Here is a 23,199-nt window from a genome sequence, read left to right as displayed (position 1 = left end):
CATTGGACTACTTAGCCACAGCAGACGCTGCACAACCACCAACCGGGACATTTCTCATGGGCTCAGTTCCATCGTCTCTCGAGATTAACGGATGTCAACAACAACACACCCAAATTCATCTTGTCATGTCCATCTGTCTGACCGTTATCCCAAAGGAAATATCAATCACTCCCCAAACAAGGGACATTAAACACCGTAACCTAGCGACTTAATACGGCACCTAAGCCTATTATTTTGTTTCTCACGTGTCCGACTGACCGAGGTAAGATTCAGTCAATTATGTATTGCCATAACATCTTACAGAATTCACACTGTTACACCAGTTTATTTTGGTATTTAGCACGAGAAAGGTATACTTTCTTAAGCATTCAATCAAATCCAGTTTGTGATGCAACATTAATTTCTGTATATGGATATGGTCAGTACGTACAGGGCTGATGACATTGCATAGCTGCCCTGGAATAAACACTTTCGGAAAAGTAATTATTTCCAGGGCGACAGTTGAGGACAAGTACGTTTTTCATTTTTAAAACTTGTTGGAAAACGGTTCTTGTTAACTATTATCTATCATTATCTGGTCATTCATATCCTCTGGGCATTCTCACTGTTTAAATCTATCTCTATTTTATTCGTTCATATCTTGTGATACTATACTCATTGGGTATCGATTACTGTCAATTGTGCACGAGTTCTGTTTATTGCTTGATGGCATATTCTGCTAAGCGACCAAATTATTAGCCAGTCAAAGTGCTTCGAACAAATCCAGCATGATTATTTATCAATGGTTTAAGCTACCTTGTTATTTCGTGTTTTCTCAATGCAGATACCCAATAGCGCATGACCATTTAAGTGCACAGACTCAATGCAGCGGAATTAAAGACATGCCTTTATGAACTGATTAAATGGCAGTAACGAGTCTTTAATTATTTTAATCGATTATACAGAGATCGACTTAAGTGTGCAGTATTACGTTTGAAACGAAAACATCACGTTAAAGGAGCGGTTTGTGTTTGCATTTAAATCACAAAATATATGTTATTATCACATTAGTAGCAGTTGTCCAATGATGTATTATTTTCTTTGGATTAAACGAGTTTCGTAAATTAATTTTGCATGAAAGGTCTTAAGGAAGAATCAGAGATGGAACTTTCACGTGAAAGTGGAAGGATTATATATCAGGGTACAACTGTGCTTAAGGTAGATATTCCATCCAAGAGACCCAAGCCAGATCACGTCACGTGGCAGCAAAAAAAGGTCAAAATGACAAGACTAAGAGTTATATTCATTTTCAGCTATATTCGATTGATAGTTAACCATGGGTTGAATTCATCGCGTCTCATTTGTTGCAAACAAAATCGCAAAATGGCACAGGCTGGAAATTTTGTCACTGTATTTGTCAATGGAACTGACAAAATCAGGATTTAACGAAGCAAATCACATGACAGTTTTGGACCTCATCAACCCTGTCCAGCAGAGTATATTCATGACATTAGCCAGTATGTACAAAAATTAACTGAAGGCCATTTAAAACTAAATGAGAGTGAAATAAATACGTTTTTGATACAGGAATGCGGTGTGCACTCGAAAATAAAAACAGTCTTAAAATGGGTGCTAAGTTTAAGAACAGATGCAGGGCGAGATACTTTGTTCTGTCAATTGATGATCGATTCTTGAGAGATATTTGGGAATTCCAGCAATTTACTTTCCATCGTTGCTGATGTTAACCTTGATATCAAACCCGAGCAAGAAATGAAATACAAAAGATGTCTTGACCTAAAAATTAAGCCCTCTGAAGAAATTGATATGTTCTATATCGTTTATGTTGTTTTCAATGTTGATTAAAATGTATCTTGTCGAACCTAGACAAGAGACTGAAGTTTTGAGACAAGTGAAAACGTCGGTTGCAGAAGTGAATTTTCTGAAACCGCTTGTTCTGAACTTGTGGTTAAAAATAAAGTCTGATCAACTATGAAATTATTTTACCTAATAACTTACACAAGAACTTGATACTTCTCTGAACTTCATGGCAAAGAGAAGTTATACTCTAGCCAGTACTTGTGAGAATGTACTTGGAGCACGGGGGATGCTGTTAACGTCAAACATTCGCAAGTATATATCTTCGATTTGCAAGGAAAGCAATCTCGCTAAAATATTCACCAAAAATATACGTTACAGCATTAGAAAAGCATATATTCAAGAACATTTTATGATTGTGATCGGCTATATTTCAAAAAGGTCAAAATTAAATTACAGTAAAACTTAGTTGCCTGGAAACTAATTTGCAAATTTTGACGGCACGCTGAATTACACCTGAGAGTGGTATAATTGGATATCGATGCACTAGGTGACTAACACGAATTTCTTTTAAATATATTGATATGACTGATTTGGAATAAATATGATATTATCTAGTACCATTAGAATGGTGACAGTTATAAGTAAGCAAGTAATATTTTCACTAAGATTCAATAAACGTACCGTAACCGGGGTCTATTCATAGGTACGAGCATGACAAATAAACCTTTACATCAGTGAACACTCACAGGTACAAATAGAATACTGACCAACTTGTTTACTTGTATAGCTACAGTGTGTATATGATCCTTATCCACGTATATGACGCGTTTGGTTTGCGGTTATGACATATCTTTTTGTTATATGTAAAAAAATAATTTGTTCCTTTCTTGGTTTGTTTCAGGAATGGAATACGAAAATGAATACGAAAATGTTTTTCTTTATTTTTTGGAAGATGATTATGTCAGTCATTAGTACTGAAATCATGCCCTGCTATCCTGTATGACTTTGCCAATATGACCGGGAGATCATAATGCATACCGGATATGTGTTGAGGCTATGAACAGATACTGGGAAGATACGACTTTTACCGCTATCTTATATGAGCCGCGTCACGTGAACAGGGACATTTTAAGTTTAACGCCATTTTTCAGCATTCGATAGGCTATACATGGCGGCCAGTATTAATGGTGGAGGAAGAACCCGGGAAAACCTCGGAAAGAACCACCGACAACAACAACAGCAGCTTGTATCTCACCTCCGAAAAAGCAATAATTATTATTTTAATGTATATTACTTCTTATAAATACGATGTTCTTTTGTTACGCACTATAACATCTTTTTGTACCGCTTGATTTATGGATATGTCTCATGGCCAGTGGCCTATATTACAAATAAACACTATTTATAATTATTATTATTATCAACATTATTGTCTAATACCTATTGGCTAGTTAGATATGTAACTTTGATTTTGAGTTAATACAACATTATTTTCTTTTAATAAATATAAATCTTTGTATTTCAAACGTATTCATAATTTGCTTATTGTTTAATCAAACTTTGATGACTTTTAGCAAGTACTGCTCTAATCAGTACTTAGATTTGTATTGGTACTTTGAATTGTTTGAAAGATATTTTAATGCTTACAAAGGCAGTTAGAATATCTTTAGGCGGACGAGATTTCAGCTGTTGTTATTGACAATGGTTCTGGTACGTGCAAAGCGGGTTTTGCCGGAGATGATGCACCACGTGCCGTGTTTGCCGCCATAACCTGTCGGCCAAGATATGACGTAAGGATTACAACAATATCTACTTGACATGCTCCCAATTTCACACTAGCATACTATCAATATCTGAGTCCATGGTTGAAAAATGAGAGTTGACATTTCTGTCTTGTCTCTGTTATTAAACTCTTTTTTCGGTCTTATTTTCTGAAATATGACCGTCTTGGTCGTGCGTATGGACGTTTATATTTTGGAAAGATGTCTTTAAGTTATCCTATTCACCGTTGATTGAGGAAATCAAAATAAAACTAGTTATGAATTGTCTGAACGAAAGACTATTTTCATTTTAGAGGTCCGTAACTGTATTAGATATATATGGTACGATTCTGAATATATAGCTTTTAAACTGAAATTTCTTTTGAAAAACGTTTGATTCATTATTTTTCCAAGAATCATTTGCGAATGTATACTTATTGTAATCTAGACATCGTTAATGAGGAAAACAAATACATGTACATACCGAAATGTATAACTCAGTCTTCTAAATTTGTTCAAAGTACAACTTTTCTATTCGTCGCATACATTTCGAACCCTGTTGTGAATTGTACCAAATTACAACCGGTTCCCTCTTATTTTAATTACAGTAATTAATTTCTGCAGCAAAAACATTCATAATAACTTTGTTATTGACGCTTACTTTTAGGAATGTAATCAAGTGGCATTCACGAAGTTGTGCACAACTCCGTGATGAAGGGTAATATTGAAGTTAGAAGGGATCTCTGTCAAAACATAGTACTGTCCGGATGATCTACTATGTTTCCAGGTTAGTTTGTTATATGTTTTTGTCGTATTTAACGATGCATTAGAAAGCCTTTCATGTAGGCCTTATTTAAAATTTTGGCCGGTATAAGAATTGTTAAAGTTGAAAAATAAATAATGATTTCAAGCTTTCTCTTTCGTTAATGAGGAGGACGTAGATCGATTATGCTTTTGGCGGTATTGTTTATTTGCCAGAGCACTCACGTGGCCTAATTTGTTACGCGGGTATTAAGTACAATTATATCATTTCAAAGATAAAGCTTTATACCACGATTTCCTAAGATAGCTGTAAAACTAATTTTTTCGCGAGATCTCTTTGAAATAAATGATGTCTACTAATTCCATCCATAAATTCAGGTCCTTGAAGGCGTATTTAAGATCTTGTCCGATCTCATATTTCAAGCAAATAAAGCGAATAAAATTGTATAAATCACTTCTTATGAATTGACCTAAATTTTTGCAATGTAATTTGATAATATTTACACTGCTCCCACGACTATAAAACGAAAATAAACACTTTCAGTAACATATTGCATTACTTTTGTTAACATTTTGGTATTCTTCTTCAACAGAGCACCGATATAAACAGTTGAATACATTAGATAAAGCGAGATAAACCTTCACACCACGTTATCTCTGGGATATTTTGGCCTTTTTCTCTTTTTCCTTTTCTGGTTTTGTTTGCATGGATTAATATTCCTTTTCCTGGTGATGAATTGAAAAGGTGTTAAAATAATTTGCTCTACATTCATTCAAATCAGAACTTGTAACTTTGAAAAGACTTGTATCCATCCGGTATCAAAAGAAGCTAAGTACATTTACCATTTTCTTTTAATTTTATAGGTCTAGCTGACAGATTGCAGAAAGAGGTGATTGCTATTGTACCAAGTGGAATCAAAGTCAAAACTTTTGCGCCACCTGAGCGGATGTATTCTGTATGGATCGGCGGTTCTATTACAGTCTCACTTTCTACTTTCTCGCAGGTGTACGTCTCGAAACAGGAGTATGACGAGAGTTCTCATGGTATAGTTCACAGAACATGGTTCTGAAATAAATTAATGAATCCCAGACTAGGATGGTAGTGGGAAAATCTTTCCTATATTCAGATGGCATGTTTTTTATTATAGTATCTCTATGTGGCCAAATTGTAAGCTAGCCAAGTTTTAAATACATAAGATCGAGCCACGTGTTAAACACAACACTAGCTGACTGTGTTGAGAGTCCAAATCTTTTAAACCAAAACCATGCCTAAGCCTACATATTGTTAAAAACAGTCCATCTTTGTATCCCTTCGTCCTGGTCCATATTTTACTAGACACTCAATAGGGGCTAGAAAGGCCAGTAAAGCTAAGCATCTTATGTATTTGATTCCTGTATAGTATTTAAACAAATGTTTCAATGTGTTTTCTTTGTACTTCACAACTGCTACACTCAATGTTTGTTTCTTGGCAATTATTTTCTTCAGATGTTGAATTTCTTTATCTTGTGATGACACTTTAAGTTGGAGCTCTTGTATCTTTCTTTAACTATTTGACAATTTGAGCCTTAGATGCTGATTATCAGCTGTAACTGCTAACATATCCATTGCTGATATCCCTGAAAAAATAAGAAAAGTATTTATTTTCTTCATTTCAGACAAAGTACCTGAGAGAAACTACACAAATAACTCAGGACTGTGGTAATACATCTGTGACAAGGGCTTCTCCAGTCTGTTTACCAAATGAGTTAAACCACTCCATGAGAACACAAAGTGCATAAATCCATGTGACACTGAGGTACAGACAAGAAATCTGGCCTTATGGGATCACTGGTTTAATGAGAGAAAAGACAGACCTACAGCATCTAATTTTGGAAAAGTAATATCAAGGAAATCTAAACCCAGTGAAAAGTTTATTAACAGTTTATTTTCAAAAAATGATATGAAAGCCAAAGCTCTTGAATATGGTAAAAGACACTAGAAAACTGCTAAAGAAAAGTATCTTGAATTGTATCCTTCTAGGCATTTCCATGAGTGTGGCTTTGTGGTTAATAATGACTTTTCATTTTTGGGTGCCTCGCCTGATGGGAAACTATGTGACAATAGAGTATGTGGAATTGTGGAAATTAAATGCCCCTTCTCTGCTAGAAACATGACTATTGAAAAGGCATGCAATGATATACCAGATTTCTATTTACAGAAGGATGAGCATGTATCATTAAAGAAAACACACAGTTACTATGCACAGATTCAAGGCCAACTCATGGTTACAGGTTGTGAATTGTGTGAATTCATTGTGTACACACAGGAGGATATGTATGTGGAAAGAATTAAACCAGACATTCCATTTATGACTTCAATGTTACAAAAGTTAGCTGAATTTTACAGAGATTACGCAATTCCATATCTGCAATCCTCAGAATAAGTGACTAAAATACTTACATGGGTGTTTAGTCTGTGTAGACGCCCCTTCCTCACAATTCATATCTGGACTGTTCAATCTGTAAGAAATAAATACTTATGCACAATGATGCTAGTCAACAAGTAGTTCTCATATATTGATTGTGAAGTATAAGCAATATAAATGAAACACTTTTCAAGGAGTATTAGTTCATTAACTTGCTAGCTTTGCATATTTACGTTAAGATTAATGTTGGAATTTATTTCCTCCAACAAAGTGCTGAAAAATATGTATATTTACAAAACAATGCATTATATGACAATCAAAAAAGCAAATTAAATTTGACATTTTATATTAATATCAGCAAAGAAACATTTTATATCTATATTTTAATTTAGATGTATGGACAATGTAGTCTGAAATAAAGAAGTTTTATTCTTATTCATGACCTAGTCATAAAACAAATATATGCTCCATTATACATACACTGACAATAACCCAAGGTATTATCCTGTTGTTAATTCCTTCAGTGCAAGATAAAAATATCGAGAGGGCTGGTTTGGGATAAATGTATACTTATAATTAAAGCACTAGCATTACAGGGTTACATGGATGCCCGAGTGGTCAAAGACTAACACCTTTACTGGGCACTGCCATCTCATCTACGTCCACATCGGTTCCGATTTTGGGCTCGGCCAACGTGGGTATGTAAAAAAGCTTTTAAGTAGCTTCCCGTGAGTCTCCAGTTCTTCCCGGGGTTTTCTTCCACGTGAACCTGGCCGCCATGAATAGCATATGACGTACTGAAAAAATGTAGTTAACCCATGATAACAACAATTACATAAACCAGCTTTACGAAATGTGTATTAGATATTTTTTCTATTTAACATTACTTTCTAAAATACTACATACACGTATTTACCATAGTGAAATCTAAGCTGTATTACCTTTGAGCAAACGGCCTTGTGTTGGTTTAATCTGGTGATATTAAGCTGTTCGTGCGGTCGACCACACGCTTTGATCCATCGTTTCACCTTTTCCAAATCACGTTTCGGAGTCGGAAAACGTATAAGACGGCCTCCTTCCAACCTTTCCGGATATCTCTCATCTGCATTGCATTTTCCCCATGCACATCGAAGCACCATTTTGTCAATATATCCCCAAAATCACGAAAGTCTGTAATGCAGCTGTATTCTGACCACACGTTTGTTTGTGGGTAAAACATGGCGGATGTTACCGTAGCACCGGACGCTCTTATCCGATTGGTCAATATCGGTGGATTTGATTGACAGGTCGGATCTATGCATTCTCACCCGTCTTCTGAGTTCTATTCGAAGGAAAATGATTTCAGTGCATTTGTATATATTCACATGAATAGCATCATTATCATGTCTAACAATTTCTGCCTTTTATTGCTGGTCAGTGAAAACAGGAAAAATAAAAATAAAAATTGATAAACATTTACGATCATATATAACTCTTTATTTATTTACAAACGACGTATACGTGCGCATGTATATGTTGGAACGTATTCGTCAAATATTGTCAGGCTCTTCTACGATTTTGTTTATCTTTATGTAGTTAGTATATATTTACGTTGACTTGAAACCAGTCTGGCTCATTCCATTGCAAAACCATATACAGTATAAATTTTAGGTCAGGCTCTTTCCACAGGGACAATTTGCTGGCGCCAGAACACAGCAAAATTTAATTTTGTCACTGATGCCAAATTCTACACGGAAATTTGTAAACCAAAAGGTAACGAAATTTTACGTATACGGAAACATTCTACATGTTTGATAGTTTGTCGAACTAGTCATCGAATTAGTTTACTCCATGTACTCGTTCCCCGAACTGACGTGAAAATATTTAAACAGAATTTGTAAGCAATGTGCCCATAAAATTGGGATGACGCCTATGCCATGCCAGAAGGACAATATGTCTTCGTCTTAGCCAGGAAACTATGCAGTCTAAACTTCTCTTACCACAGTTTCCATGGGGTTAGACAACGTAGTAAAAAATATGAATACATCAGTAAATTCTAATTCTAGCACTCGCGATTACTACAATATTATAAACCTTTATGAACCGCTTTATTGTTTTAAAAAATAGAAAATACAGTCTAGTTCCTGTATTACATACTAATTTCTTGACTGTCCGCTTCAAATACTTTCAAACGTTTTCGCTTTTGAATTTGAATGAAGTCTATACTCGTTGGGGTGACGCTATGCGTTTGTCTTACCAATGGGACTATGCAGTTTGAACTCTCCTTTTACCAGTTTCCGTGGGCATTGCTAACGCAGTAAATAAACAAATACATAGATCAATAAATTCTAATTATATCACTCTCAATTGCTACAGTTCTCTAAACCTTTCTGGTCCACTCTGATGATTTAAAAAGAAACAAGACACTCGAGTCCCTAGATCACAAGTTAATATTTTGATTGTGCATTGGGCGGAATGGCAAAAAAGTTTAAACGTCCACGCATGTAACATTAAAATATATCAAACCTTTTCGAGAGTGGTGTTAATAATATGTCACGTGTTTAACATTAAAGCAACAGGAGATCATGTTTGTACACAAGCATTGGTTGACATAAATGTTAATTGTACAAAATAATATCCAATATACTATAATTCTTGGTTTGTCAATTTCAAAGGTTAACAAGATTTCCTGCAATGTTTTGAAAATACATAAAGATGTCCTGCATTATTTTGAGAATACAAATTTACATATTGCTGTCAATTATGGTAGCTTTTACTGAAAAGCAACATATTTGAAAGTAAGAAATTATTCCACAAGAGCAAATATATAATTATGGAGACCAAGATTCGATTAAAAAACAAAGCATGATGCAGATAGTTTTCAGTTCTGAAATTGATACAGCTATTGCAGAAAATGTAAAACTCTTATGAAGTTTCTTTCACTTCATAAGTTCACGCAATACACCCATATGTTTCTATCAGCGTCAAATTGGATGATGGTAAAACGTGTGAAAAAAACTATTAAAGTCTACAATTTTAATTTTTTGATGGTAAAAAAACAGTCCCATGTGATGCATCCTCAAGATTTTCTTTGGGCAACCATCAAATTCAGTGTAAACCAGAGCGAAATAATGGAGAATGCTTAGAATTAGGCAAACGTCATGACATGGCATGTAATGGAATATCACTATGCTTCCAATATATATATATATATATATATATATATATATATATATATATATATATATATATATATATATATATATATATATATATATATATATATATATATATATATATAATGAGGTTTTGCTTGATTAAGGGTCAATTTTAAATATTGTAAATTTGTATGTCTCATTTCACATTCAGTAAAAGCATGCGTGGCTATATGGTGGAAATCTTGACAATTTCCAAGTTACGGGCCAAGGGCAAGTCCGCTATTCCTGACCTATGACGCGGATATGTGTTTTTGATGTACAAGAGCATATATTTTCTCGTTCCCAGTAAATGTATAAATAAGTCTAGAAATGCGATATTTGTTTCCAAGTTATGAGTCATGATTAAGTTCGCAATCACAGGAGTACAACCCATGGTCTGTTCTGGATATATGTCAAATTTTATTACTCGTGCATTTCAAAATTAAATATAGTCGTAGACTGGGTATCTCAACCGTTTCCATGTGATGACCGAAGAAAATGTCTCCGTCTTCAGGGTCGGTACTGGAAATGTATGTAATTTTTCAACCTATGTATGAATAAAAGTTGAGGATTCAACTGCTTCCAAGTGACAAAGCAATGACCCAAGGGCAAGCCCACGGGCTACGGTGCATGGCCCATGGTCTCTATGGTAAATACTAGTTTGTTTGGTTTCTTATCATGTCCTTCAAACCCATATATTATTATTGGATGGGGATCGGAATAAGTACCAAATGGATTAGTATATATATACGTTTTCACTCTCCACGTTGATTTCAAGAAAGGATGCCTGTCACGGAATAAAGCAAGAAAATAATTTGGTATGCCTTAAGAGCAATTTATTTAATTGATTTCGTAGACGCATAGAACGTTAGCAAGGGTGGTTCAATTTCTTTGTTTTGTGTGACTGAACAATATATGCATCTCGTCGTCGGTCACTGCGGTGAGATGCTCATATAGCACGGTGTGCAAGGGTACTTTCCCCTGGACGTGTGCGTTGTTTTCGTTATTTATAGGAGGCTTGTTGTTTTATGCGACACATTGATCTTTTGGATCTTGTCAGGGAGTGTGAATACTCTTACTTCCAACTACAGCCATAGAGGTGAGTGTTAAATTGTATATAAATCCAATTTATAAGCGTACATTTATAGTTTAAATGCCTTCATTCAATTTACTGCCTTTGTTTGTCATTCTTCTGGTTTATACGCTAGAAAAACTGTCGGTCTGTTACAAATTATCGCCAAGGGCTTTGAGTAACATGTATTTATGAATTTCTTCTATGTATTTTGTTTATTTCTTGTTATGACCAGCTTAATTTATTTGTAGCTATATGTATGGAAGGACGGATAGACGGATAGATCGGCTAGAAAAACCAGGATGTTGAGGCGATAATCTGTATTGTGGCAGTGAAGCCATTTCAACCATATTTATTTTTTCATTTTATCATACGGTTGTGTGAACCATACTTAGATTTTCACTTTATCATATGGTTGTGTGAACCAATCTTATTTTTTAATTGTTATCATACGGTTTTGTGTGCACACTTTGTTTTTCACTATGATATGGTTGTGTGAACTAATTTTATTTTCATTGGTATCGTATGGTTGTGTGAACCTTATTTATAATTTTTGGTATCATACGATTCCCTGAATCGAACTCGTACGACTCTGTAAATCATATTCTTATCATTGCGCATATGGTGGATGTCAGAACCATATCATAATATTATTATACATATATGAATCGGTAACACGTTTAGTATGTGTGTGTGTGTATGGTGTGGGTCTGCGAGTCAATTTGTGTATGTGCTGTAGTGAACATTGTTTTGTTTGTTTCATAAACTTTCATACCCTCATTGTGTTGCGTTATCATTCAATCCAAGTGTCCATTATGCTGAAGACATATCCATTTCTGAATCACTAACGTATGTAAAATTATCACTCTGACTTGAAGTTCTTGGAAGCATCGATTCAAAGTCATGATATGGACTTAATAAAAAATATATCGTTTGTATTTGCCTATTTTGAGACGGCCTTTTATCGCGGTATCAAATTATTCCATAGACTGGCTCCGTTATATATATATATATATTGTGCTGTCTGCTATTTCTTTTTTCTCAGTCTGTTTTGTTTTGGGTCATAGGTATTCGTCACGCAAATATTTGCATAAGAGTCATCAGAGTCGACGGTATCCTATGGTTTCTTCTTCGCTTCAGATGGTTTCTAAAGTGGCAAACTTAACAGAACTTCTGCCTAAAGGAAATGTCCTACGTTAATTGTGATGACTTCTGTCCCCAGTAAATGATTATGTCCTTGGTTCTAAACAATATCAATTTGATATTCTTTATATTTTTATTTTTCAACTATTACATTATAGCTATCTTGTCCGACATGTTTTGACAGTTGTCAGTGTCGAGTCGTAGCGGCAGTGACGTACTAAGCGTAAATGGTGCCTGGGGCCAGTGACATGCATGGCGTCCAGGCCGTACGATGATAGCCAAAGGGCCAGAATACCATCCCGAAGTGCCATAGCCGGGGGAGGATTCCTGTCAGGAGGCAGATGCAGTCTGCTGATGGTCAGGATTCAATATATATGTCATTTGATATCGGTTTTTGGCAAACATTTAGGTTCAAGTTGCTTAAGGTCTACAGTGTTATCGGCGGAATTGCGCAAATATGAACATCAACGGAAATTAAAAATTCTAAAAGAGAAAGCTCACAGGTAGAATTACTATACTACTAATCGGTGTTCACTGGTTTTGTATCAGTGGTATCTGCTGATGTCACGGATCAAGTATATATTGTCACTGAAGCAACAATTGGGGCAGAAACGTAGGAGGTCGAGCGTAAAATGGCCAGTTTAACATTTTTAAATGCCTTCTCTGGTGCAGATGTTGTTTTCAGACTTGACACTCGAGTTTACAATGTTAAATGGAATATCCTTTTGGATTACTGACCAACAAGGTCATCGGCCATGCAACAGAAGAAATAGGTTAAAGCTTCGAACATTATAACTAGGTAATGACTTGCTCTTGCACAAGTCACATAATCAAATCTCGAAGCAAACGTTTTTGAAAAAAATCTCCGCAGAATGTCATTTGTTTGAACTGGGCAAGCAGGATTACAGTAACATTTGTCAATGGTGAGACGTATTTTAGTAATTGTTTGCCTATTGTTTCTTAAGAAAGATTTCGCAGAGAATCGATCCGTCTTCAAAAGCGGACTAATGACAAAAGAACAAAACATTTCGTTCATGATCATTACATCAGATCGCGATTATGGTGCAGAGCCTTAGAGTATCTCCCCTCTGGCTCTCTGCAAGCCAGTTTGAATTTGTTTATCACTTGGAAGTTTGTTAAATACTCGGACCTGTCTGTCTGTCTGTCTCTCTGGTATATTCATCTGCGTTAGATTTCTTCTATAGACCTTCTTAAAATGCTCTTGATTCAAATAAATGTATCATAATATCCATATATTAAAGGATAAAATAAATTGTTGGTGAAGAACTCGCGTGCCACTCCGATCATGCGCTCTGAAGATTTTATATTATGTTTGCTAATATCAAACAAATATCAACCAAATATTCACCAAACAGAATGTGAATGCATGAATAGTTTGGTTATCACGAGACCTCATATTTTCCCACTTGCTATAATCATTTTAGTACTCGACCTTAAATAATACATAAAATATTTTGGAATTTGGTAGAGTCTACGCCGTGAATGCTGCTTTGTGGTCAACAAATCGTAGTTTCGATGGATTGCTGAAAGGGATTCACAAGATATATGCAGCTGTGAATAACTTTGATTTCAATCAGCATTGTGTGTTGGTGTATATGTTACGACGATTTCGGTATGTTAAGATAAAGAACGTTTTGTCTTCTAATGCATAATTTTGTCTTTCGGATTTCATACGTAATCTATCGCTCTATCCACAACGGAGTCCGTACTCTTGAAAAGCTTACAGCATACCAAAGATCTAATAAAAATTATAATGCTCCTGGTCATCTCAAATTTTAAGCTGTAAAAGTCTATTCGTATGTTTTAAGATGAATTTCTAACTGTTGATTTAGTCAATCGTATTAATCCTAGCTATGGAATCCTTTATTGGAGTTGGCCTATGGATTTAAGTGTTGTGAGTGAAATAGATCAATTTAAAATTTGCCTTTGCTAAAATGGGGTAGTAAATTTCCACGGACCAGTGTATTGATATTTATGCCATGAAAGGTAGAATTGTTCATACATTCAATAAAATCCAGCATGTTATTGAAGAAATCAATTCTCTGTAAATGTATCTAGTCAGTACATTCAGGGCTGATGAGAATCCCCAGCCGTCCGAGACAAATACCTTTTTTTTCGGACAACAGTAAGTGGACGTGCGCGAGTTCTATTTACTGTTTCGCTGCATATCCGGCTAAACGACCATATGTATCAGCCAATCGAAACATTTAAAACAAATCCGACATTATTACTTATCAGTGCTTTAAACTATCTTCTTGTTTCGTTAACACAGATGCTTATAAGCGGGTCACTCTTTGATTTCGGTCCAGATTCAATGCAATGGAAATCAACGAGAAGTACTTTATAGATACGAGATTCCGTGTCCTTTATGAACCGACTACATGACACTAATGAGTCTCTAAATGTTTTAATTGATTACATTAGGATCGACTTCAATGTGTGGTATTGCGTTTGAAGCGAAAACATTCAAGCTAAAGGAGCGATTTGTTTTTTTTTGCATTTAAACCATAAAACGTATGTAATCACTTTAGGATCAATAGGTTTTCTCCGGCTTGTGTTCTTGATTTTTATGTCAGGCATGTGCACCTTCCATAGTTACTCTGCAGTTCGTATATAGTGAAATATCTAGAGTAGGCTAGGAAGAAGAGCTAGCTTACCATACGAATAAACACATGAGTTAGGGGGCAAGTAGGATATCTCAAAAACGGCTTGGATGACAACTATTTTCAATTGCATCAGCCTGTTTAGTACAGTTTTGCAGAATTATCATCTAGGAAATGTGCTTCTTTGCACTGTGAGCATCACATGGTGTCCAAAATGACCTTCGGACGTGAAAAATGCATGTATAAATTTGGGGTTTGGTGCATACACGTCTGCTATGAACTGCCATGGACTTCTGGTCAAGTGGATACCATTATTATGCTTTATTTTAATATACCAGTATGAACACACCCACATGAATACACTTATATAGCTGTACAGGGGCGCTTGCAGATTTTCTTTTGGGGTGGGGGTCAAACATGCTGTTAAGTTTTATAGATGTCAGCCAAATTTATGTTTAGAGGTGAAACGGAAAGGGGGGGGGGAGAAGCAAACGCCCCTCTTTTGCCCCTATGTGCAGGCGTCCATGAATAACCCTGAAGGATGGAAGATATTACGTTTTAGTGAGTCAAATAGTATTTCAATCATTTGTGAGAAAGCCAATTTAGTAAAAATATTCACATCAAATGTTCAAAACAATACTTAATAAACATTTAACAAAGCAAACGTTACGTTTATGATCTACTCATTGTAGCAAATATGAAAAAAAATATCACTTGAATATTAGTGTTCTACCAGCTTTTCTACACATTTCGGCGAGTACACGGAGAGATGCATAAATACTGATACTCTTGGTAGCAAATAACTCATAATCGAAATCACAAATTCCTTTAAAATTTATTGATATGATTAATTTTAGAGTTGGAACAAACATGGTATTTATCAGGTACCATTTTAATGGTGACGGTTATAAGAGAGGAAGTAACCTTTTCACTGTGATTTCTTGCTTGAATACAGAGTAGCGTAACATGTGTCTATTGATAGGTATGAACATAACAAATAAGCTTATATATCAGTGTACACTCACAGGTAAAAATAGAAAATTGATCAACTTGTTTACCTAGGTGAATGAGCACGGCGTCTGCTTGGGATAGCTTGTTTCTAAAATTATGACAAACACTTTATTCCTTATATGGCACAAATTCTGGGTATTTCAAACCTTTTCAATACGGATTCTATGAAAAAGGGGTGAGTAACAACTGCAGATGTTGTGTATAAATACGTCTGTCTGTTATCTCGGGTATTCATACTTGATGAAAAGTCCAGACGAAGGCAAATAAATCAAGAAAGAAAACGTACCTCTGCTGTTATAAATTAAATAGGTAAGTAAATATTTTCTGATAATTTTCCCTCACGGAATTTGGAGATGATTTTTATTATTAACCAGTCATTAGCAAAGCCTGTCATTGCATATTAGATATATTCATACATGTACACAAACTTTACATCGTATTATTGTCGAACGTTGACATTCTATTATTTTCATGCTAATTACTATGCTCCAACTCTGGTTGTTATTGTTAATATCATTCTAATTATAATTAAGTAAATGTCAACGTCTAATTGATATGCAGTAACTACGAACATGTAGCTATTATTTGATTTTTAAATAAGATGATAGGATGAACAAGTATAACTTGGCATTTAATTTATATGAATCATTCGTGATTTGTTTACTTTTTAATACGACCATGCATTTATAGATTGTAGAAATAATACGATTATTTTTTTCTGTATTTCAGATTTTTGTTTCATACATATAAAGGAAGCGAAAATGTCTTTCTACGAAGATGATATTACTGCTGTTGTCATTGACAATGGTTCGGGCATGTGCAAGGCGGGTTTTGCCGGGGACGACGCTCCACGTGCCGTTTTTCCTGCTATAACTGGTCGGCCAAGACATGACGTAAGGATTATAGCAGAATCTAATTCTTTATCCTGTATATAAATAAAATGTTTTAAGTATTATATTTTCAATCCGTAACAACCTTGTTCACTACTTATCGTCCTAATCTTATGACAAGAATTTCTGAAGATTAAAATAGTGACAAGAAATGGAGACTTTGAAAGAGAGTGCTGTGAGAAATATTTTCTCCTAAATGTAGATTTGTGTTATTATTCAATGAACCAAATTATTGCACAATACCTTTTTTTATCTTACGGTCTAAAACAATTTTATGAACAGGAAAACATGCATATATTCATAAAGGGTCAGATAAATATGTGTAGATTGAGGTGAATGATTTGTTCTGTTTACTTGTATTCCATGTTTACTTGTATTCCATGTGTGCTTGTATTCACTTTACATATACTATATATAATCCCTAAATTAAATATAGCAAAATGTAAAACTGATTTCATTCGGTCTTACAGGTTGTAATGCCAGGAATGGGATACAAGGACACTTACGTTGGAGACGAGGCCCAAAATAAGAGGGGAATCTTGTCGCTGAAATATCCAATTGAGCATGGGATTGTCACTAACTGGGACGATATGGAGAAAATTTGGCACCATACTTTCTATAATGAACTCAGGGTGGCTCCCGAGGAGCACCCCCTCATGTTAACAGAGGCTCCACTCAACCCAAAAGCCAACAGAGAAATGATGACACAAGTCAGTCTTGTTTCACCGCCATTTTATACATCAAGAGTGTTTATTGCATGAATGCTATAGATATAAATCAGACACCATGAATGCTATAGATATAATTCAGACATTATGAATGATATAGACATAAATCAGACATCATGAATGTAAATTTAACCAATTCTGCTTATGTAGAAGAGAAGATGCGCAAATTTATTTTTGTTAATGACGTCATTTATGATTTTATAAAATATGCGAGAAAATGCTGCATCAATATCTAACAGAGGGCGAGAATAGTATGATCATTTATTCGAGAAGAAAAACATCTAACATCCATCGAGGGATTTTCTTTTCTTATGAAATGCGATTTTCTTCTGTTCATTGGACAAACGTATGCATATAATTCTAATCATCAGTAACGAAATGCTACAAGTACAAAATATAAAAGTACGAATTTTCTTTATTAAACTCTTATTATTGCATTTGTCATCGGAACCTATCTTGAGAATATGAAACATATAACACAAAAGGCCATTCATTAGTTATATATTTCTTTACTTTATCTATAGATCATGTTTGAGAAGTTTAACACGCCAGCATTCTATGTGGCCATCCAGGCAGTGTTATCTCTGTATGCTTCAGGCCGTACCACAGGAATCGTCTTTGACTCTGGAGACGGAGTGTCTCACGTGGTTCCGATCTATGAAGGTGAGAAAAATTATCAACTCTATGCAATTCAATCCTTATTTGAGATACTGACACTTCTAACTTGAAATGTATTTTACATCTATTGCAAACAGTCATAGAAACTGATATTATGCACTTCCTACGGCTCAGATATTAGCGTTGTTTGGTCTTTGAGATAGAGGAAGGCTGAGGACCCGATGGAATCCACAGATGTTTGATCAGCAGTCATGTAATTCTGGCTGTACTGGTACAGGGGATCAAAAACTCAGGCACGCAGTGGTGTTATCGATGATTATTGGTCACATATGTATCGACACTAGTGTTAAAGTCTGTGCACAGCATTACGTGAATAATACATTCATTACAGTCTCCACAGGGATGAACTGTGTGTATGGGTCTATATATAGAAAACGTTATCATTCGTATGATTTTTATAATAAATTGATCTATAAATCCCATTAGGAGAGTATGATTTTCGGTCCATGATGGTCGGCCAGAGGTCACGATCTACGTTTAGAATCCATTTGGCGCGAAAACAAGCTACCATAATTATACTGTACTATATTAAAATAACTTAGCAAAACGTACAGTTTACTGTACAATAGCACAAAGTTGTCTGCCAATGAGCAATTAACAACAGTAAAGGGAAGTAACCTTATTTTGTTTTTGAGAATTTATACACCGGAGTATTTGTCTTAAAAGCCAGTTCGAGTTAGGGACAGAAATTGTGAAAAAAATAATGACTGTGAATTATGACAAAGATCGAAATATGTGCTACAATCGAGTTCCAAACAATTGCTCAAAAGAGTCATAAAATGTTATTCGAAAATTATATATATATATATATATATATATATATATATATATATATATATATATATATATATATATATAATTGTATTATAAAGCGGTTCCTGTGTGACATAGACAAATAATTTCACTATTTACGTAGACAGTGTGACCGTTAACTTCTGATATAAACTGATCCAGTTGGAATCTTCGTTATATAATGAGGTAGATGATGGAATTAATCGTTGTGTCCTCCGTACAGTTTTTTTATTCACTCACGGCTCCAGTCCTGAGATTTCCGCGTTACATATGATTATGTGTTAGTCAAAGTGTCGAGTGCGAGTAAATATTTCTTGTCATTGTTACCCACCATAATCTTTCACACTGCTCGAATGAGCTAATTAGTGTTTCTTTGTCAAACAAATACACTTAAATGGGTATTTTCGTTGATGTGTGTGAATTAGTTGCATTATGTATTGTTGTGTATATCTTTGCTCAGAAAAATCGATGAGTAAATCTTCGGGACATGACACCTATTCAACAAAAGTTTGGGTTAACTACAGCCAATGATCGATATGGGTAGCAAAGATGGTTGAAGTCATAACACGTGGTGATTTTATATATTTTTCGGTCTACTGAATTCTCACTAAGGACACATGAATTGACGAAAATAATAAAGCATTGTAAATAAAATACTAATGAAGAATTCCTATGGCTAATGTTTGGGATTTTGTTTAAAGAAAATATTTTATTTATTGTTCTAGGTTATGCCCTTCCTCACGCCATTGAAAGACTCAACCTCGCTGGTAGAGATTTGACAGTCTATCTTCAGCGTATTCTGCATGAAAGGGGATACAACTTCACTACATCTTGTAAGTTATAATTTCGACCAACAATTTACGAATGGCGTTCTTTAATGCCTTACTGGTTTTTATTAAAAGTTTTAAAAGGTTTCAAATTAGTTAGAAAAGTTGGACTTGTTAGTGATCTGAATGGAACCTTCAGAACCAAATGGAAAATTAAATAAGATTTGCTTCTTCTTCTGTGCTTTTTTCTTATTTCCACAAATTATTGCTTTAGACTCGCATTTCATGCAATTAACTCTTTTAAGTTAGCCTAGCATCTGGATAAGCGAACCTTTGTATCATTCTTCTTCTCTTTCATACAACTTTGTTTGTAATAATATTAATATGAATCATTTCAGCTGAACTGGAAATTGTCAGAGATATAAAAGAGAAGCTGTGTTACTGTGCCCTTGATTTTGAACAGGAAATATCATCTACAGCATCAAATTCTGCAGTAGAAAACTCGTATGAACTTCCTGATGGTGGAATCATTACCATTGGTAACGAGCGCTTCCGGTGTCCCGAGGTCTTGTTTCAACCAGCTTTCATAGGTTATTATTTCCCTTTTGCTTATCACTCTGATTCATTCTTGTCTATGCTGTTAACTTTTTTTCAGTGTTTTTATCCTCCAATAGAGCATGGCCGTCTTGGTCATACATCTGGAAAGATATCTTTAATTTAGCACATTCACCGTGGATTGAGAAAATCTATTTAAAAAAACCAGTTATATAGTGTCTCAACGAAAGACTCTAACTTTAGAGGTCCGGGACTCTATAAAATGTGTATGGTATGATTCATAAAAGATAGGTTTTAAACTAAAATTTCTTTTCAAAGAATTTTGATTCATTATGTTTCCAATACTCATTGACAATGTATACATGTATACGTACTTTAATCTAGAAAACGTTAATGAGAACAAACAAATGCATGTACATACCGAAATGGTAACTTAGTTGTTTTTTTTAAATTTGTTCAACGTTTCTATTAGTCGCATACATTTCAAACTGTTCTAAGAAATTTTTAAAAAAATTGCAACCACTTCCAATTTTTATCTTAATTAGAGTAATTAATTTCAAAAGCAAAAATAGAAAGAATAAATGTGTTATTGACGTTTACTTTTAGGAATGGAATCAAGTGGCATTCACGAACTTGTGCACAACTCTGTGATGAAATGTGATATTGACGTCCGAAGGGATCTCTACCAAAACATCGTACTGTCAGGAGGATCCACCATGTTTCCAGGTTAGTTCTATTTATTTGTGACATATTTAAGGTGGCATAAGGCAGCCTCTCATGTAGGCCTTGATTCAGTTTTGTTGCTGCTAACTAAAAAAAATTCACATGAGAAAAATAAAGATTTCAGGATTATTCCTTTCGTTATAATGAACACGGAGATCGAGTTTGCTTTTTGTGGAATTGATTATTGTTCAGAAAATTCAAGTAGCCACAAATTTACGAGGGTATTAATTATAATGATATCGTTTTAAAGGTAAATCTTAATACCGCCAAACCTATACTATTTGTTTTTATGAGTTAAATAAATGATGTCTACTAAATCCATGCTTAAGGTCAAATCTTTCTAGGCTTGTTTAAGATCGATCTCATAATGCAAGCTATTAAAACAAGCACAATTGTATAACTCACGTTTTATGAATTGACCAAATTTTCTGCTATGTGATTTGATAATATTTACTCTGCTCCCACGATTATAAAACGAAAATACGTAATTTGAATCTTATACTTTTGTTTACATATATTCGTCTTCAACAAATTACTGATATAAATTATCAAGAACATTAGAAAAAGACGAGATGAACCGTAACACTGCTTAATCTCTAGGATATTTTTTCCTTTTCTCTTTTTCCTTTTTCCTTCTATTAGCATGAATGAACATTCTTCCACATGGTGATGAGTTGAAATGGTGAATCCTTGATAAAATATTTTGCTGTATATTATTTCAAAGAAAACGTTGAAGTCGTAAATTTGAAAATGCCTTTATTCACTCGGTATCAAGTGATGTTAAGTAGATTTATCATTTTCTTTTAATTTTTATAGGTCTAAGTGACAGAATGCAGAAAGATATGACTGCTATTGTACCAAGCGGAATCAAAGTCAAAACTATTGCTCCACCTGAGCGGAAGTACTCTGTATGGATCGGCGGATCTATTCTAGCCTCGCTTTCGACTTTCTCACAGATGTGGATCTCAAAACAGGAGTATGACGAGAGTGGACCTGGAATAGTTCACAGGAAATGCTTCTGAAATGAAACTATCGAATCTCAGACAAGGGGAATTCTCATATGTCTTCTCATTTCTGTTGGAAAAGTATTTCAGTGCCATGAATACATTCACATAAATACTATTATTACGTTTTACATCAATTTTTGCCTTTCGATGCTGGTCATTGTAAAGAGCGAAACGCAAAATAAAACTTGATAACCGTTTACAATCATATGATAAACCTATCTATTTATTTACAAACGTTGTTTGTGTGCGCGTGTTTATGAACAAATGTTCTGGTCAAATAATATAGACTTTTCTACGATTTTGTATCTCTTGATGTGTTGTGTGTATTTTTGTGCATGTTGTTATAGATGACTGTCTATTTGTTTGTTGTCTTACTTTTGGTACGTTGACTCAATATGAGATTTATGGTTGGCTAGTTGAAATCAAGTGGTCAAGAACCGCGACACAGGTCACCTGAATAGGTATTATGTAATGTTGGATTAAGTAGTAAGGGTTGTCACGTGCAGTTATATTGTGGCATAACTTCGCATTAGACCCTTGGAGATGTATATTAGGAAAGAACTGAGCAAGTAATTCATTCCTATTTCGAATTCTGATTTCATTTGTTTTGTGCTAATATCAGTCTCCAGATGTGTTTAATGATGTTAATATATATAATGTGATTAATGTGATAGGAGACATTTGCTTGAATATTCATGTGAACTACAGTGCTCATTGGACTAAAATATATTCTGGACCCATTGCGAATTTATTCAAGGGATTTCTGGAGAATACCATTGTGATCATTCAGGGATGTTGGCAAACCAGTACATTCAAGGAAATGGAATTCATTCGGAACATTCTATTTCTTTACACTTGTATGGAATGTTTTGAGATTGTTTTGGATTTAATTCATAAAACTGTAAGTTCCTCCTACATTTAAGTTTACAAGTTTGATAAATAAATTATTTGCTAAGTTTAAAGAAACTTGTTCTTTTCTTTCTTTACGTAACTTGTGATTCGTGATTCTGTTTTATTTCCATCTATGTTATAATGGTCAATATGTTTGTCATGTTGTGAATTTCCATGCCTACAATAAATAAATATTCCTTAGAAAAGTTACGTTTCTCTTATCTCATTGTAGTTTGATTTCCATTGTTTGGAAGCATTTCTGCGTGCTTTGATGTGTACGAGAGATATAACTTAAATTGCGTTACACTCTATATTTCTCTTGCTTTCATCCCGGTGTGTTCCGATGCCATCAAAACCCATATTCAGTCGAAACTTGAAATCTTAAGCTGTACGCATATAGAACTTTCTAGTGTCACAA

General features: G+C 34.6%; 2 protein-coding genes and 1 long non-coding RNA gene across 3 annotated transcripts; 2 read left to right on the top strand and 1 right to left on the bottom strand.

The window, feature by feature from the left end:
• The first annotated feature begins 4,226 nt into the window (after window positions 1-4,226).
• LOC149804243 (actin, muscle-like) lies at window positions 4,227-5,389 on the top strand. The gene is made up of 2 exons (XM_089932372.1): window positions 4,227-4,344; window positions 5,184-5,389. The coding sequence occupies exons 1-2, from the start codon at window positions 4,335-4,337 to the stop codon at window positions 5,387-5,389; spliced, it is 216 nt and encodes a 71-aa protein (XP_089788498.1). The 5' UTR covers window positions 4,227-4,334.
• A 40-nt stretch (window positions 5,390-5,429) lies between these two features.
• On the bottom strand, window positions 5,430-8,021 carry LOC149804242 (uncharacterized). Its single transcript, XR_016413846.1, has 3 exons — window positions 7,666-8,021; window positions 6,760-6,818; window positions 5,430-5,936 (listed from the first exon to the last, which is right to left on the bottom strand). It is a non-coding gene; the product is annotated as an uncharacterized LOC149804242 (long non-coding RNA).
• A 7,800-nt stretch (window positions 8,022-15,821) lies between these two features.
• On the top strand, window positions 15,822-22,975 carry LOC149804241 (actin-5-like). The gene is made up of 8 exons (XM_089938042.1): window positions 15,822-16,059; window positions 16,480-16,643; window positions 17,111-17,350; window positions 17,893-18,031; window positions 19,564-19,671; window positions 20,004-20,195; window positions 20,767-20,886; window positions 21,700-22,975. The coding sequence occupies exons 2-8, from the start codon at window positions 16,512-16,514 to the stop codon at window positions 21,903-21,905; spliced, it is 1,137 nt and encodes a 378-aa protein (XP_089794168.1). The 5' UTR covers window positions 15,822-16,059; window positions 16,480-16,511; the 3' UTR covers window positions 21,906-22,975.
• The last annotated feature ends 224 nt before the right edge of the window (window positions 22,976-23,199 follow it).

This window comes from Sinohyriopsis cumingii, chromosome 2 (assembly GCF_028554795.1).
Source record: "Sinohyriopsis cumingii isolate HCF-2022 chromosome 2, ASM2855479v2, whole genome shotgun sequence".
NCBI classification, from domain to species: Eukaryota; Metazoa; Mollusca; class Bivalvia; order Unionida; family Unionidae; genus Sinohyriopsis; species Sinohyriopsis cumingii.
Note: the sequence above shows the minus strand (reverse complement) of the source record. Positions and strands in the feature narration are given on the sequence as shown.